Source organism: Vanellus vanellus, assembly GCF_965231255.1.
Source record: "Vanellus vanellus genome assembly, chromosome: 1".
NCBI lineage: Eukaryota > Metazoa > Chordata > Aves > Charadriiformes > Charadriidae > Vanellus > Vanellus vanellus.
The window spans coordinates 221600285-221617451 of NC_138905.1; the positions used below are offsets into that span (position 1 = coordinate 221600285).

Here is a 17167-nt window from a genome sequence, read left to right on the forward strand (position 1 = left end):
ATCTTCCCTCTTCAGAGCTAAACAACGCGGCTTGTCAGTAGGCTGAGTGATGAGTAAATGGAAAGACCAGATAATAGCTTACAAACATTTAAAGAAATAAATACCAAAGAGTGTGGGCATATATATTTTTTTATGGCCAAACAAGGAGCTGCAGACAGGAATGTGATGAAATTAAGGCCGAACGTGAAGAACAGCTTCCTGAGAGATTTATCATCCTGTGGAATAGTCTGAGTAGAAGTGATGGATGCCTGATGACACAGACCACTTGAAATTACGCTGGGCAAAACAGAAACCATGAAAATAGGCCTAAGGTGGCATGGAGACTGCTAAGATATCCAACAGCATTTGCCTCTCTAACACGTATTACAGATTCTCTTAATTTTGTGGTTGTTTCTCATGTGCTAGCCACACTAAATAAGCAAACAGCTTCAGCTCTCCTGCTGGAGTCTACCTCCTCACTAATATGACCCATTTGCTGTTTCACCTTTTTTTTACTGGAGCAATACACCAAACTGGTGGTTTCAATTATTTGTCCATAATGATCCCCAAATTGTTTTCCTGATCAGCTTGTTGGATGACTGTTCCATTTAGCACATACTCCTTAGCTCGATCCCAACTTAGTTTCCAGTTATCTATATTGAACGGCATTTGTCACCTCAATTATCCACATTCTTTGGAATCCGGCCCTGCTGTTCCTCATTATAAACATGAATCTTGCAATGTTCTGGGCACCCTACTCCTACCAAAGCCAACAGCCACCGAGGAGACGCAGAGTCGCATCGGATATGGCTCAACTGTTTTGCCTCCAGTTTCTCTCTCTATTTTTTTTTTTTGGAAGTCGTGCTTCCAATGCTGTCTTCCAAACCATTTCTATAAACAGACAGAATAAAGATACTAAAAATGACCCTGGGAGGGGGGAAGTCACTTTGCAAGTGTTTACTCACCAAATAAACTGGTTATGACCAGTCCTAGAATTCTGGAAGGCGCGTTATCTTTCACAACAGATTTGAGAACCTCCTTCCCACACGTCAGCATGACTGGCAGCACACTTGGTGAGGAGACAGCCAGATCTGAGCTAAGCTAAAACAAAGACTGAATGACTGAGGCATCTCAACCGTATGCCCAAGTGCTTGCAGCACAAGATAAACAGAAAGCTCAAGCTACAGCCATTTGCATGGTCTTTAGTCCTCTAAACTATTCCCTCAATCGTTGACCAACAGCCTTGGATAGTAATATTGTCGAAATCAGGCCCCTGACCTACATGCCTGGTTGTTTACGCATCTTGTTACCTTCCTCATCACTGCTGTCAGACTGAAGTTGTTTGATTCGCTTCCTCTTTTTCTTTAGATTTTCGGGATCTCTTTCTTCCTCGTTGTCCGACTTGTCCACCCTCTTCATTTTACTGCCACAAAAAGAAAAGGAAAAAAGGAACGAACACATGTTATCCCTTGGGCGTGCATGAAAGCATCACGCATGCCTAGACGAGCACGTTCCTGATGGAAGTACTGCTAGCAAGGAAATCAAACACCCCTGTACCTCTTAAAAACAGGAGCATCACACATGCTGAAGTATACTAATCTAAACAATCAGGCAGAGGTGCACAAGCATTTTCAAGCCTCTCATCCTTACCCATACCCAGTTCTCCAAAACAAGGAGGATTTCTTTAGCCCCTCCGCAGTCCAATGTTTTGCCCAGTACCTCACCTAGCTTGGCCACAGCAAACTGGCAAGAGCGCATTTCTGATCTTGTCTCTATAGCTCAGGCTCCCAAACACTAATGTCCCCAACAGCATCGCTCAGAAGCTCTTTTGACAGACTGCTTGCCACTGACTGACTATGAGGTAGTGTCTCAGAATCCTGGAGCCATTTTTAAAGACTACTGGAAAAATAAAATAGCTTCTTTCTTTTTAATGTTGGCGAGACGTGTCAGACTAACAAGCCTGGAGGCTAAAGGCCCACGTATCCTCATAGAGCTGGTACAGCCCAAGTGGCCTTCCCAACCCCACACTGCCAACGTGCAGTTTCCAGGCTCTTGGCTTTTTGAATAAGGCTATCAATAAGACGACCAGTTAGCACTAACTGTGATGGTGGGCTGGGCGGTGCGCTTACCTATTTAGTTAGAAACAGATTGAGACCACCAATTAATTACTCATAGGCCACCAGAGAGCCATCAGACTGTAATGATTTTTTGTCTCTGTCAGTTTGGGTTGGATTAAACACAAAGGGCTGAACTTAACATTTACTTGGAGTCTCAGCCCAAAGTAAACCGGCGGCATTGAAAGCAGCAGTACATTAGCTATGGAAATCAACAAGCAGAACTTTGTGTGCTGGGAGCTGTGTACATATAAGCTTGGGAATATACTACCTTCCCTGCTGTACAGGTGCTCCTGCCAGCCCCCCCAGATTGCCTGCGGGGTCTATACTAAGTCTTCTCACAGCGTGAGGTTGTCTCATGGAAGGCCACCCTCTCCCACTGAAGACTACCTGGACCATGGCCCTCACCATTTGCAATGGCACAAATGGCCCTGAGGCATCTACAGCACTAAATGGAAAAGAAATATTAGGAAAGAATTCCAAGAGAGATAATTTTAGCCAGGTTTAATGCAATTTAGTAGCTGGAAACAGGAGGTGAGCCAGTATTGTACAACCAGCCAGCTCCATGCAGGTCATCAACAAGCAGGTTAACAGATCACAGGGACCCTGAACGGTGTGGCCCACCTTTTTTTGTCCTTTTGTTGACTTCTAGCAGACTCCGTTTTCTTCCCAGGTTTCTCTACTACAGTATTAGAGGACGACTCTGGCTGTGCTTCAGGAACTGAAGGCTTGTCAACTTCTTTCTCCTCCTTTGGCTGCTCAGGCACAGAGTTGACCTTGAGTTTATCTGTGAATAAACCATTAAAAAAGAAGAAACACTGGGCATTCAGTATGAATGACAACTTACAAAGGAGTCAGCTAAACAAAACACTGGGCCCCAAGAATACAGAAAACACTACAGATGATCACAGAATGACAGAATGATGTGTAAAAGCATTAGGGATCTAGATTGACCGAGCTGTGTCATACACAAAAAAATGACATGCTTAGATTTCTAGCTGATTTAACAGTTTGGTTCTGTTCCTGATGGTCCAGCCCAAGCACGCTGCAAGCTGAGTGTGCTGCAGCAGTTCAACTCTGCAGAAGAGGGCCAGGAGGCAGTGGCAGAAGCCCTCGCAGTCACCAGGACCAAAGGCACAGAAGGCTTGGGAGCCCCTCGTCCAGACAGCCCCCTTGGCAGAACACCACATCCATCTTTACAGTCACTTTATCCCTTCTAAATTCAAGTTTTAATCAAGCACGAAAGAGCCCAGAAGCAAAAAAAAGCTGGACTGAAGAGCAATGAGAGCTGCGTGCAGCCTCCATCCTGCATAACATTAGAGCCTACGATCAGTATTTTCATTAACGTAATGGCTTCTCGTCCCACCCCAGCCCCAATGTGATCAAGAACTAGCCTCTTTCACCCACACAGCACCACATACAAGGACAACTCTTCTTCAAAAAGCGTAACCGGTTACCAGAGAAGAGATAGCAGGTGGGAATGGAGAGCAAAATAATATATTTATCAACCTGAGAGGTGGTGCTGTTAGCACACTAGCACCTAATTACAGTCTGTGAACTTCATTCGGCAGCTTTACACACACGCCACCAGAAGAGAGGAGCAGACAAGTCAGAAACCTGCATCATCTCAAGCACAAAATGCCCAAGCATTCAACGTTGAGATCAACTACATTGTCAACAGGAACAGAGGCTGCCGAGAGGGCTAGAAGACTCCATGCCAATGCCTTTCTGACACTGCTTGGAAAATAGGCTGGCTGCTTCATTGAGTAAGGGAAAACATCTCGTACATAAGAACCTGAATGACAGCTCTCTTATTTATGATCAACAGCAGAGAGTCGAAGGACCCAATTATTATTAACTCAGGACTTTCTGGCAACGGTGAAATCTTTGAAGCCAGGAGAAACGTACAACATATAGGGAATAAATCTTCCTCCTGGAATCACCCTATCTCTTCTACACGCATAATCATTTCCAGTTCTGCTCGGTTTGCTCCTTCCCTGCAGCAACCTCACAAGTTTCCTTGAGGTGCCCCCTGACAGGACGCAGCAGAGAAGCGAACCCCATTGGACATCGCAGAAATGCATCCACAAAGCTTTCTCCACCACCACTGGGTTATCTTCACCACACAATTTCAACTTCTTGGGTTTTCAGCATATGAACTTTGGTCTAGGGATCTGCTCAGATCTTAAGGATTTACTTGAGTTAATGGTAGTAACTGTGCTTAGGCTGAAAGTGTCCTCAGCTCCCTCAGCCTCCTCAAAACAGGAACTCAAAGATGCCCAACAGTACTGTGCCTTGTGTGTCCAGTGCTGGAACTGTACCCTGCAAACTCTGACAAATGTCTGTTAGAAAGTGAATTTAGCTGTTTACTCTCTCTCAGTAACTCTTCTTTGAATCCTCTTGTACTCATTATAAGGGCATCTTTGAAGAAGGTCCTACAGTCCTTTTCCAATGTCTATTTAAAAGCTTCAGCGTATTTTCTTTAGACTTGGATAATTTAGGTCAGAAGGGACCTCCAGAGGCCACCTACTCCAAAGCCCCGCTCAAAGAGAAAGGCCACCCTTCATTTTTATCCTCCAGTTATTAGCTCTTCGGTTTTCAGTAAAGAAATTCACCCTAAATCTAACTATAGACTCCTCAGTGATTTGTGATGAAAAGCAAGCATCATTAACACACCCTGCGTAACAGGTTTTGGCAAACGTTTTACCAATAGCTAATCTTCCAGCCAGAAGTACTCACTTTAAATCAGATTTCTTCTGCACTAAAAATCCTTCCTGGGTTAGTCTGCACAAATATGTCATTTTAATTGATCTCCATCCAGCAAGCTTTTTGTCTGAAAAATTCCACTTACAACTTCTAATTTTTGACTTAAAAGCTGCATACAAAACCATTAACCCCTCCAAGTCCAAAAGAGCAGAACAACAGTATGGAAAGCTATAAGAAAAGAGGGGATACAAAGAAAATCCAACAAGTTTGGTGGGGTGGGAAGTAAGACTTCTGCTCATTTCTATTTATGCCTCCCATCACAGCTGTATAACAAGATGCCTGATACCACTGATTATTTTTTAATTGGTACTTGGCTAAAAAAACCAACCAAACAAACGAGAGATTTCCAATATCCCTCAGGATTTTTATTATTTATTTTTTTAAACTACAGCAGGCTGGTCCCTGACCACAATGGTTTCTGAAAACAGATGTATGTTATAAAGCACTTACTCATGGCAGCTTTTCCAAAGAAGTTGTTCATTATGTTGCCCTTTGCTGGCGGTTTGCTGCTTACTGCAGACACCTAGAAGCAAACAGAGGAGTAACCACAGGAATTATTCATGCAACACAGCCCTCAAAATGCATAGTGCTGCTTCTGGACAAGCAAAATAAACACATATAATCTGTTGACTAGTCAGTGTCTTAGATTTCAGTATCTGTTTAGGAGAATTTGAAGATACTAGATATTACACGCATCGAAGGGTTGAGAGTAAGTTACTTAGGAGTCCTGAGCTAGACCTTCAAATCTAACTTGGGTCACATTCCCATCTGATGGCTGACAGTGTTACTGAAATAAGTGGTTGGGACTTGGGTCAGTTCCCAGTAAAGAACTGTTCTTTTTGCAAACTATCAGTGCCTCAATTCACAGTAACCGACAGAGGAAAGAACACAGATTGGCCAAACCATGAAGACTTTATCCAGCTACTCTGGCACGTACGCTGCTCTGCTGAGCCATTTGCAAAAAATATCACTGCTCTATGCCATTAATATAGCCACCACCAAAGTGAAAAATCACACACACACAAAAAACACACCTAAGGAAGCTTGGCCTCCTAATCCCATTTATTTTCATGGGAAAAAAAAAAAAAAAAAAAAGGGGCAACCAGACACTAAAGTTCCCAAAACACTCAGACACACACATTTCACCCGTTCTAAATTCACTATAAAAATCAGAAAAAAATGAACCAAAATGTACTCAGCAGTTATAAAAAAGCCAAACCATATGCAGGGAACATTACCATTTTAATACCCATTTACTGGCCACATTGCTTTAAAAACAATTATACTAATTAAAATGAAAACGTAATCCTATCCTGGAAAAAACAGCAGTTGAGAAGATAAACAATTTAGTCTTGCACAGGTCAAGCTCTGAAACTTCCCTCACAGACCAAGTTTAAACACCTTGATACTTTTAAGACCTGGACTTCTCACATTTCACTTATTGCTCAAAACAAATCCTTTTAAGCACAATGGAGAGAGTGAGATCCTCAACCGGTGTATATATTGGCATAACTGAGGACAATGGAACAATTGTCTCAACAATGCAGCTATGCTGGTTTATACTTGCTGGAGATCTGGCTCAAGGAGGAACGTCAAAGCCTCAAAGTTATGGCAAACACACTTTTGTGGATAGGTCATGAGCGTGGCACAATATACCCTCCCCCAAGATGACCGACAGAAGGCACGTCTGTATTGTACAGTTAAATACTCACAAAACAGAGACTGAGCATTCCCAGTGGACAGCAAGTTTAGCACTAGAAGCAGTGGACGAGGCAGCACTACAGTGGTTAAGGTTATTTACGTTGCGTAAGAGCAAAGCTAGAAGAGCGGTTCATTAAAGCTATTAGCCCAGAGGGCTGCCAAAGGGTCTGAGGTAACTTACACCTGGGGCCTCCTTAGCTTCTGCTTTCGTTTCTTTATTTGTGTCCTGGGGTTTGGAAGCCGCTTTCGCTGCAAACATTCCCATGATCCCTTTGGGCTGCTGTGAGGTCTGTTTAGCGGTGGATGGACCATGGCCGTTGACCACAGGTACGCTGACAGCATTTGTGTCACTCGGCGTCTGGGAACCAGCCTGCACAGACGTCTGCGCTTGAGAAACTTCGGCCAACGTCCTGGGGACCGCAGCGGCACACTGAATGGCACTAAACCTGCACGACGAAGTGAAAAATTTAATTAGCCTTTTAACTTCTTATTTTTCACCTCGGTTTCCTCGCTGGTAGCACCTTGCTTCTCTGGTCCTGTGTTCTCCTGTTATGGGAAAAAGAGCAATTTAATTTGTGCAGGGGACAAGAAAGAAAGGCTGGCACTGAACGAGAGCGATGGAGACCTCTACTGAAAAGATCAGCTGAACCTGTCAGCAAGAGCCAGAGCATTCAAATGCTAAACAAGCCGTTCAGATTTCATGGGGGGGGGAAAGCCCGTCTCCACACCCAGGGTGGAGATGGAGCAGACTGCATTTTATTCCTAAACGGGTTACGCTCTCTAAAGTTTGCGGCGTAAATTGTATGGCTGTCTGATGATCTAAAACATTTAGAACTTTCAGATGCTTTGACAGAGTCCACTACTGCTGCACCAAGCAGCCCCAATCGCACCAGCCAGGTAAGTAAATCACAACTGAAACTGAACTACTTAAACGTCTCAGAAGATATCCCTGACATTCAGACTTAACTATATAAAGTCATTTCCATTTAATCACTAGTAGACAGAGATGCATCTCAGCTTGTAACAGCCTGAAACGTGATTGTTTGGGGATACAGAGACAGAAGAACTAAATGATGTGCTCACACTTACAATACAATTCCCTGACAGTCAGGAATAGCAGTACCCAAAAATAACTGAACTCTACTCCCCACTGTGCAAATCACAGGCGAGGCTTTCCAGATTTCCTACACAAATGCCACAAAAGAGCACAGACTCACGCCTTCCAATCCACTGAATTACACAGCATATTTTTATTTGCATAAGAAATAAACCAGTCTTCTGCCAATTAATTTCTGTGCCTCAGCATTAGCAGCTCACATGCACAGTCCACTTCTACTCAGATCAGGAACTGAAATGTATTAACAGAACAACACCATCTCTACAGAATTTCTCAGCCGCAGGAGCAATCTCTTGACATTCAACCCTTTAAAGGAAGGAAAGACGACATCGAAGAAAAAAATATTCCTACTTTCTTTTCTACTTTCAATCTGTTTTCAACACGGTCAACACCGTGCTCTGGACAGCTTTCGCCCCTACTCCACGCACCCATAAGCAACACCACCAACGCTCCAGATTGCGAATAATAACTGCCAACGATAAGAGATATTGACTGGGCAGCAAGCACATCTAAAGGTCACATATCCCAGGCACTTGGGAAGTTAGCTTGCCTTAATGCTGCTGTGTGACTATAGCTTACAGGCTTGATCCAAAATTCACTAAACCACTGAAAAAAAGATGCAATGTTTGGACTATGCTCTGCAAGCAAGGAGCTGCTTCCACTTGGAAAGCCGACATTAGCAACATGCATTAAATCCAGTTAGTTATATTAATACGACATTTAGCCACCTCCACCATCTTCCCAGGTCCCATACAAACACGGAAGAGAATAAAGATCCTTGCCCCAGAGCTTGTGAGATATATGGACTGAGAGGGAAGCATAAGAAGCCAGGAGGTTCTGTTTGCTATAAACATGCACATAGTTAAACCTCTGTCTTTTGCAGGTACTGCAGGAACCTTGTCTCAAGTGTAAAAGACAAGTCATGTAGTTGACAAGGGAGAGGGAATGTGGTCAGTCTGAATTCAGTTCAGCCAGGTCACAGGTGAAAAAGCTGAATTTTTCACAGTTTGCTTGCGAAATTCTGCTCCAAAGCCAGGCAGGGATTTACACATAGGCTTCAGAGAGGCATTTCAGAATCCAACTTGTCTAAACCTTCTGTAAGTACAAGTCTGAAGACATGAGTATCACCATGCACGGGTGCCTGTGAGTAAACAGACTGGACCAAGGCAACTGCAGCCAAAGCTACGGCACGCGTCTGCACTGAAGCAGGGTTTTTTAGCACTTACCAGGGTATTGACATTCACATTTGAAACGCACGGCTTCTGAGACATTATTTTTCTCAGCCACTCTCTTGTCAGCATGTTGACAACAGCTATGTTTCTACTTTCAGATTCTATACTCTTTCTATGACACAACATTCAGGCATCCCCCTTCTAAACCAGATTGGTCATGGCACTGTACATCCCGATTACATCAAGCTGAAGCTGTCGTGGTGGAAACAACATATAAATGAAAAGCCACAGCTGCCAGGCGCTGTTCAGGAGAAGAGACAATGACCCCTGGAGACTGAAGTCCCTCTGAATTCCACGACAACCTTTCTTTAGTTCAACCACGAAGGGCACTTGTGCTGCTTGGTTTGTTTTTTATGCTTCCCCTACGCCTCAGACTCTCGTCTTATATCTAGAGAATGAGTTCCTGCAAGACATCTTCAGAGGCGCGGAGGAGTCCAACAGATGAAAACGCAGACTCACAAAACAGAAGGCAAACTCATGTTAGCACTTTGCTGAGCACATCACTCGTATTTTTGTAAGTCTGTTTCAATTTACTCTTACTGGGTTACTGAGAACTGGATAAAAACGGTCATGATTAAGTGTGGCCTGGAAAGGAGAAAAAGGTTTCTAGCCATCAGAGAAGAAAGGTACTGGAACCGTCTGCCCGTTGGAGTAACGGAGCAAGTGAACCAACTGCAAGCTGGAAATAGCTCAGTTTATGAAACAATCATACAATGTGCTGTCTGGGGACTGGTCTGGCATGACTTAGAAGATAACTTTTTCTAGCTTTCTAAAAATCCAGGCATATCTGGTAACCATTGACTTCTGCTGAAGCGCACTATGTAGCAATAGCTCATCAGTCTCAAATCACATAGCATAAGAAGAAAAACCAAGACGCAACTCACTTGCTGCAGTTGTGGAGGTTTGTTTTGACAATATCATAGTCTGTGTTGTAGAGCGGCCCGCTGTCCTTGAGCAAGGCTTTCTGAATGCTGTAGACATGCACACTCGCAATCGTGGCTAGTTTAGACTTCATTGCTGGGGGGGGGAAAGAGAAAAAAAACAAACAGTCCTCTGTTAGCACAGCCTTTATAGAATCAGGTGGCAACTTTAAGGATGGAGAGAGACCAACACACCACTTGACAGCAAGGACCTGAATATCAAAATGTGTAATTGTACCTTCTTCCAATGCTCACTGAATGAGAATTCAAGTTTACAAGACTCCACAAACCTGTCAAACGTGTTTTCCACTGTACACTCTTGGTTCTAACACAACTGAATTAAGAGCAACGTCTCAGTGTTTACCTTCAAAATATTGAGTGTTTGGGATCTAGAATATCTATATGACTACGTAAAGCTAAGGCATGAAATAGATAGTCGTATCTATACCCTGCTGGAATTGCTCTCTGCCACTAAGGTAGCATCGACCTTATCAACTAGGGTCACCGTGTCTTCTCTAGCAGTCTGCTGGAATCAATGTTTTGTCTCTTCTATGCTATTTAAACCGTAACTCCCTTGAGACAAGGGCTGGTTTGCAGGATTTCTTTGTTCATTGCTTATATTGTTCTTTCCACAGGGTCCTGGTCCGAGTCAGAGCTTCTAGGCACTGTAAAAATACACACAGTAATCATTTATTGAGGCCAGTTCTGGACTATGCAGCCCTACTCCCATCACAAATCTCAGGCTCTTCCAAATGTAAGTCATACCTTTGGCCTGTCTTCTAATACAAAAAACGTGAACAACCCTTTCCTCCACAGCGAAACAGAACATTATGCAGCGCACATAATTCAGCAAACATGACAGATAGTAGTTGCACTGCTTGACAATCTACTACCCTGATGAAGACAACTTTAGCTAGAAATCCACTTCAGATTTCAAAAAGGAAAATAACAAAAGTCTTTCAAACAAAGTTAGATTATTAGTATGGATATTTAAGGTCACAAAGGCCACAGTATGTTCTCAAATGACTAAGATGTTATTTGAAAGCGGCAAAGAGCCTGCAGTTGTGTTTCAGTTGCTACGGATCAGATCTCATCAGCAGGACCAGACCTGAAAAGATGGTGATGACTGACTGCACGGAGAGCAGTTTCGGGAAGCAGTGTTACAGCGCTAGGTTTTTTTCCACCTTTTACTGTGAAAGCAAATACCCCTGAAAAAAGTGAGAATGTTCTTGTGGGACATTTCACTAATACCCACATCACTCGGGGCAAACAAAGACTGCAACTGCATTTAACCAATAACTAGAATTAACTGCTTCAACATCCTTGGGAGCCTGAAGGCTCATAATTGTTCTAAAATATGGTGAGACTGCCGTACGCTACTTGGATATTGTTGCCTTTAAGGAAGAGCTGCCTGTCAGCATTGGGGAGGTGGAAAAGAAGCGCTAAAACGTTAACATAAAAAAAAAACCAAACAATCAGACCCAAATCACAAGTCTGAAGTTACACAGCAGTTGGCTCAGATATTCAAAATTCTGAGAAAAACCTAGTACAAAAAGTACACACCTGAACCCAACAGCCTGACTAGGCATTTACGTGCAGATGGCAAGTTCTGAACTTTACTCACTTTGCTGTTCTTTCAAAGAAAAAAAGTTAAAACCACATAATTTTCACGATCTGCTTACCTTCGAGTTTATCCTCTCTCACTACTGCAACCTTGTGGCACTGTGAAATATAAATAAACGGCAATCTTAAAATTTGAAAAGATCTGTTGTACATAAAACTGATATTTTCAGTTATCTGTTGAATATCTACAGATTATAGGTGCAGCTTTATAGCTGCAAAGAACACTGCCAATGCCTTTAAACAGTCATCAGCCACTAGTTTTTAAAAGGTGTATCTCCCTGCTTTTCTGATAGACCGTTTCGCAGATCACTACAACCCTAACGAAATCCTCTGTCCTCCATTCCTGACACTGGGAGACAAGACACAGATGAAATGAGAACTAAACAACCGCACAGCAGAGTGGAGAAAAGCAAACTAACACAGCTGATGACCCAACTGCTAGAAATCTGCTGCGCTAGCCCACATCACCCATGTATATTCAGATTGCCGGTAAACTCTAATGTAGCAATCTGCAGCATAGACACGGCACCAGAGAAGCAAAACACCATGAGAAATTAAGCATTAATTTAAAAGTCAGAAGTGAATGTTTCTGGAAGCGTGCTTTATGGCCAGTTCTCAAGGACTATACCTGCTCTGTGACATTTAACAGGCTGCGGTTAATACAGAGAGTATCCAAACAGACAGACTGGACAAAATCCAACCGTTAATTTTGTGTTTAACTGATACCACAGACCAGCCAGCAAAAGAGTAAGAGGCAAGAAAACATAGCCGGCCTGAAATGGTAAAGAAAGATGAAGAGTCTCGGTCCCTCACTGGGGCTGATAAAAAGCAGCAAGGAAGGAGCGTGCAGCACTTAAGACACGAGGAGAATTATTTTGTGACCGATTTTCTATCCACATGCCCCTTCAGACCAGTCTCGCAGCTGAATCCACAGCCTTGTGGCTACACCTACTGACAGCAGACAGCACTGCAGTGTTACCAGCAAGCACAGGGCCGCATCTGAAGCACTCACATCCCCTTCCAACCCAAAAATCACTAGTGCCAGATATTACCCACCAGCTACTCCAATGACTGCACCTCTCCTGGAAGTATTGTCCAGATCTGACCTCCTCTCCCACCCGCTCCAGCTAGCCCTCGGATACCCTTTAAACTCCTCCTGTGTGGCATTCCTAACCCTGGTGTTGCTTCATCTCTGCCCCTGACAGCTAACTGCACCTGCAGGTCACCCTCCTTAGCAGGCACTGCTACTGCGGTATTCAAAAATATATTTAAAAACAAGAAAAGTGACCTTTATATGTTCACCTTTGTAGATCTTGCTTTAAAAATATATAAGCTGCTGAGACAGAGTTTAAAAAAAAATAAATTGTTCCTACGTCAGAATTCACTTGTTTGTTTTAAATACATTATGGAAAATTTTAAAATAATAGAAGGCATTGACAAACCTCTGGGCAGTTCTAGTGAGCCAAGAGACACTACCTTTATATTTCCAAAAGAAATCAGGGGAAAAACCTGTGAAACTCAGGCTATGTGACACAACCTGTACAGCTTTAAATAAATACATTCCATTATACAGAACTAATGCAATCAATAATTACCTTCAATTTCAGACAAATCTGGAGATTTAAAGAGAATGTTCTATGCATGTGAAACTATTATTTAGGAAAGCCAAAAAGGTTTGCTGGTTGTTTTTCCCCTAATCTACAAATAAATGCCAGGACACCCTGAGACGTACTAATTCTAAATGAAGACTAAGGACTGTAATTGTAAGAGATATTAGAGTATTTAGATTTACGAATAGTTAAATTTGTGTCCAAATATATGAGGAGATACCTAGTGAAATGTCAAAGGCATTTAGTGCTTGGCTATTACATTCTTCTGCAAGCAAGGGAAACAGGCACTCAATTTGTTCATCTTTCAAAAACATCTGGGCTACTTGTCTGAAATTTTAGATGACAGTCTCGAAAATCTGACAAGCAGCAATGAGAAAAAATGAATACATTAAGTAGCGATTTCTTTGCTTAACAAGTAAAACCATTTTAAATACAAAATACTGCTAGTAAAATTATGTTTCTCTTGTATACTAGGATTAAAAAAAGTTGCTTTAATTAACAAGATAACTTCAACTATTTATTTTATTTATTATTATTCTACTCTAACTGAATTCCAAGCTCTCTCCAAATGCTATTTAGCACACTTCCACTCCACAGCAGATCCTGGAAAATGGATTAGCTGATCTCACAAAGGTGCCTCCGGACTATTTTAGCACATTTGCTGTCCAATATTAGTGAGAGGATTGAGAGATGACTGGTAACAGGATTTCAGTTAATTAATTAAAAACCCTGGTGCGTTATTCAGCACTGTATTCCCAAACCATGGCCAACTGATCTTTCCTCCCCATTGTTCGCAGGCTGGGACGGAGATAGTGCCTTATTTTGTACAAGCACAGAAGACCTAGCCCGCTGTGCCTGTTACTGATAAAAGGGAGCAAGTTCAGCTTTTGACCCAAAGATTCCAAAACAAGATAGAAGACACAAGAACAAAGAGCTCACAGACACCTTTGAGAAATAAAAACACTCACAACGTGCCCATTCTGGATGAGGTCTCCTGCTACTAAGTAGGTAACGTGGAGCTGAGCTCCTGAATTCTCCTTTCGTTTCCTCTCTACGTAATCATACAGCATCCTGCACAAAAGAAACCAGTGTTAATCACCTAGAAAGGAAAGAGCCTGTCACCACCCCTTCCGTGAAGCTTACATAAAAAGAGCAAAGCCAGCCTGACATGGAAACATTTCACATAAGTGCAGTTATTTTAACAATGATTAAATTGATCTTACTGAGGCACCTTTCTCCTCTGCAGCTTTGAAGAGTCTCAGTCCAACAACTATATAAAGCAAAGGTGAAATGAATACAAGCTCTCAAAGCTTTAATAGGTGGCTGCAGATGGTCTCACGTGCTCTGGGCAGCTTGTTCCAAAAGTCTCCCCTCAAGAAGGCTGTTTCCCCCATTACAACCCAGCATTCTGAAACACCTGACAGAGGAACTGGCGATTTTTGGTACAAAATCTCATTGCCAGGTGCACACAGACAATCCCAGCTACATCCGCTGACGTGGTCATCAGAAACAGTAGGAAAGAACATGATTAGTGATGGCGAGACTCAAGCTTTCTGCTCCCACTTATACCACTGCCTTATGATGAGCATTTCACGTAACTGGGCAGAGACGCTACTGCACATTACATGAGGACACTATCTAAGTGAAGATTGTCACTGCTGCACAGACCGCAATTACCAGGGTGTCACAACCAGCACAATCACTCAAATAATTCACTTGTGTCATCCGGCACTTTCCACCTTCTAGGAGAGAGTTTAAAGCACAAAGATGCCACAGGAGTTCTCCATCTCCAGGTCGCTTTCAAGGGTATAAGGTGCCTCCGTTTCACTCGGGCCATCTTCACAGCAAAGAGTTCTCCGGCTCCTTCCAGTTTACCGTGTGACCAGAAGTGTTCTCAGCAGAGCTCTCCAGATTTACACATCATCTAAAGGAATTTCTTCAGCACCCGCTCAGTAAGGAATTTCTTCCTCATATCTCATCTCAATCTCCTCTCTTTCAGTGAGGGTAGTGAGCCCCTGGCGCAGGTTGCCCAGAGAAGCTGTGGCTGCCCCATCCCTGGAGGTGTTCAAGGCCAGATTGGACTGGGCTTGGAGCTACCTGGGCTGGGGGGAGGTGTCCCTGCCCAGGGCAGAGGGGTGGAATGAGATGGTCTTTAAGGTCCCTTCCAACCTAAACCATTCTATGATTCTATGATAAATTGTTCACACACATGCAGAGGAAAGAGACCAAACTCAGGCATCCACTGTAATGAAGAGATTGTTGATATTCTAGTAGTTTGGACAGGACAGGCAAAGTTGGGCTCAGTACACCGCAGCTGAGTATGCAGCAAATGCCCCTTTGTTCTAAGCTATAGCCAGAAACAAGGAGAGAAAATATTTATATTATGGGACTTGACACTCTTACAGAGCCTTCAAAATCTTATGTTTAACTTCACCTTGCTGTCTAGCAACAGCCCCACAATCCTTGAGAGTTCATTCTTTGTTTTGTAAGATATTTAAAATGTTACAGTAATTTTTATTCTTCAAAATACACCAAGACAAGGCTATACATTTATGCTAAATTTGGAGAAACAAAAACGTTCTGACAGCACAGCTGACTTCCCCATCCTTCAAACATTTACCTGTGCCCATCAAACCTGGTAAGTAGACATTTTTAATGCATTGTGCGCTACACAGAAGGGTGATGACAGCAGATGAGCATTTTCCTGATGCTGTTCCCAGCAATACCCACGGATAACATACGGCATCCTGAGCTGGGATATGCAGTGGCAAACTCTCACAGAGGCATAGCTCTGTTTGCAGGACTGGAGCCAAGTTCAGAACACACACCTGCACTTCAGAATGAAAGGGGCTATGCACATTTCTCTAGTGATATAACTCCAAACCAACTCCAAACTCCTTACAATTTATGATATAAAGCAACATAAGGTGTCCAGCTGAGGTGCTGCTCTCTAAAGCACAACTCCCATCAAAGTTGAGGCAAGAACTGCCTAGAGGAGGAGTAAAGCATGTGGAATAATTTTAGCCTGGAGAAGAGAAGGCTGAGGGGAGACCTTATTATGGCATACAAGTATCTAAAGGGTGGGTTGAAGGAGGATGGAGCCAGGCTCTTTTCAATGGTTCCCAGTGACAGGACGAGGGGCAATAGGCACAAGTTAGAACACAGGAAGTTCCGTTCAAATACATGGAAACACTTCTTTACGGTTCGGGTGACAGAGCACTGGCACAGGCTGCCCAGGGAGGTGGTGGAGTCCCCTTTGCTGGAGATTTTCAAGACCCGCCTGGATGCAGTCCTGAGTAATGTGCTCTAGGCAATCCTGCTTTAGCAGGGGAGTTGGACTAGATGATCTCTAGAGGTCCCTTCCAACTCTGAAAACTCCCGTGATTCCATGAATAACATAACTGACTGTACCTGAGGAGACACGCAGGATTTTTAAATATTTCCAGACAGATCGTTTTAATACACTAACCACAATCATTAAAACAGTAATGAACAAGGCTTTGCCACAAACCAACATTTTGTGGGATCCACTAATACCTACTGTTTAGCCTGGTTGACGTGAACTCCCAGAGTATAGCTTAGCCATTTGTATGTCACCTGTACGAGAGAAAAAAAAAAAAAAAAAAAAGACACCAAACTTCAGTATGAAAACCTCTCGATTTGTTAAACCACCCTCCTTTGCTTGTTTCATGGGCAAGTCAAACTCTTCAGACCTCCCCCTCCAAGAAACCCACAGCAAAACCTGGTAGAAGGGAGAGCACATGGACACCCACCCATCTGTGCTTTAATGAATAGATTGAATCCCTAAGACCCAAACAAACTACCCTAAAAAAATGTGATTTTGTGAACACTTTGAAATGTCATAAAAGCCATTCAAAATGCCCACCCTGCTCAGCTTCAAAACAGAGAGAAAAAAAAAAAATGTATCGAACAGCATAATTTTTAATTGAGAGCAGCTCTTATTGCTCTTCCAAACAACTACGGAGGATTTATCGTCTGACACCCTCGCCTGTCACAGGGACACAGGGATCTCCGGCTGCATCACAAGTCTGACACCACAGTGTGCCAAATCTCAGGAGACTACAGCTCTAATCCCAGCCCTGCC

At 43.1% G+C, this 17167-nt stretch overlaps 1 protein-coding gene across 2 annotated transcripts in view; it reads right to left on the reverse strand.

Annotated features, from left to right (window-relative positions):
- Positions 1-17167, reverse strand: part of POLD3 (DNA polymerase delta 3, accessory subunit) — a 30369-nt gene that overhangs the window by 11848 nt on the left and 1354 nt on the right. For both annotated transcript variants that reach the window (XM_082498222.1, XM_082498221.1), the window contains exons 2-9: positions 16604-16659; positions 14031-14133; positions 11512-11551; positions 9794-9926; positions 6742-7006; positions 5310-5382; positions 2718-2880; positions 1290-1402 (exon numbers count right to left, since the gene is read on the reverse strand). In XM_082498222.1, coding sequence (XP_082354348.1) covers positions 1290-1402; positions 2718-2880; positions 5310-5382; positions 6742-7006; positions 9794-9926; positions 11512-11551; positions 14031-14133; positions 16604-16659 — 946 coding nt within the window. The remainder of the gene's footprint in view (positions 1-1289; positions 1403-2717; positions 2881-5309; positions 5383-6741; positions 7007-9793; positions 9927-11511; positions 11552-14030; positions 14134-16603; positions 16660-17167) is intronic.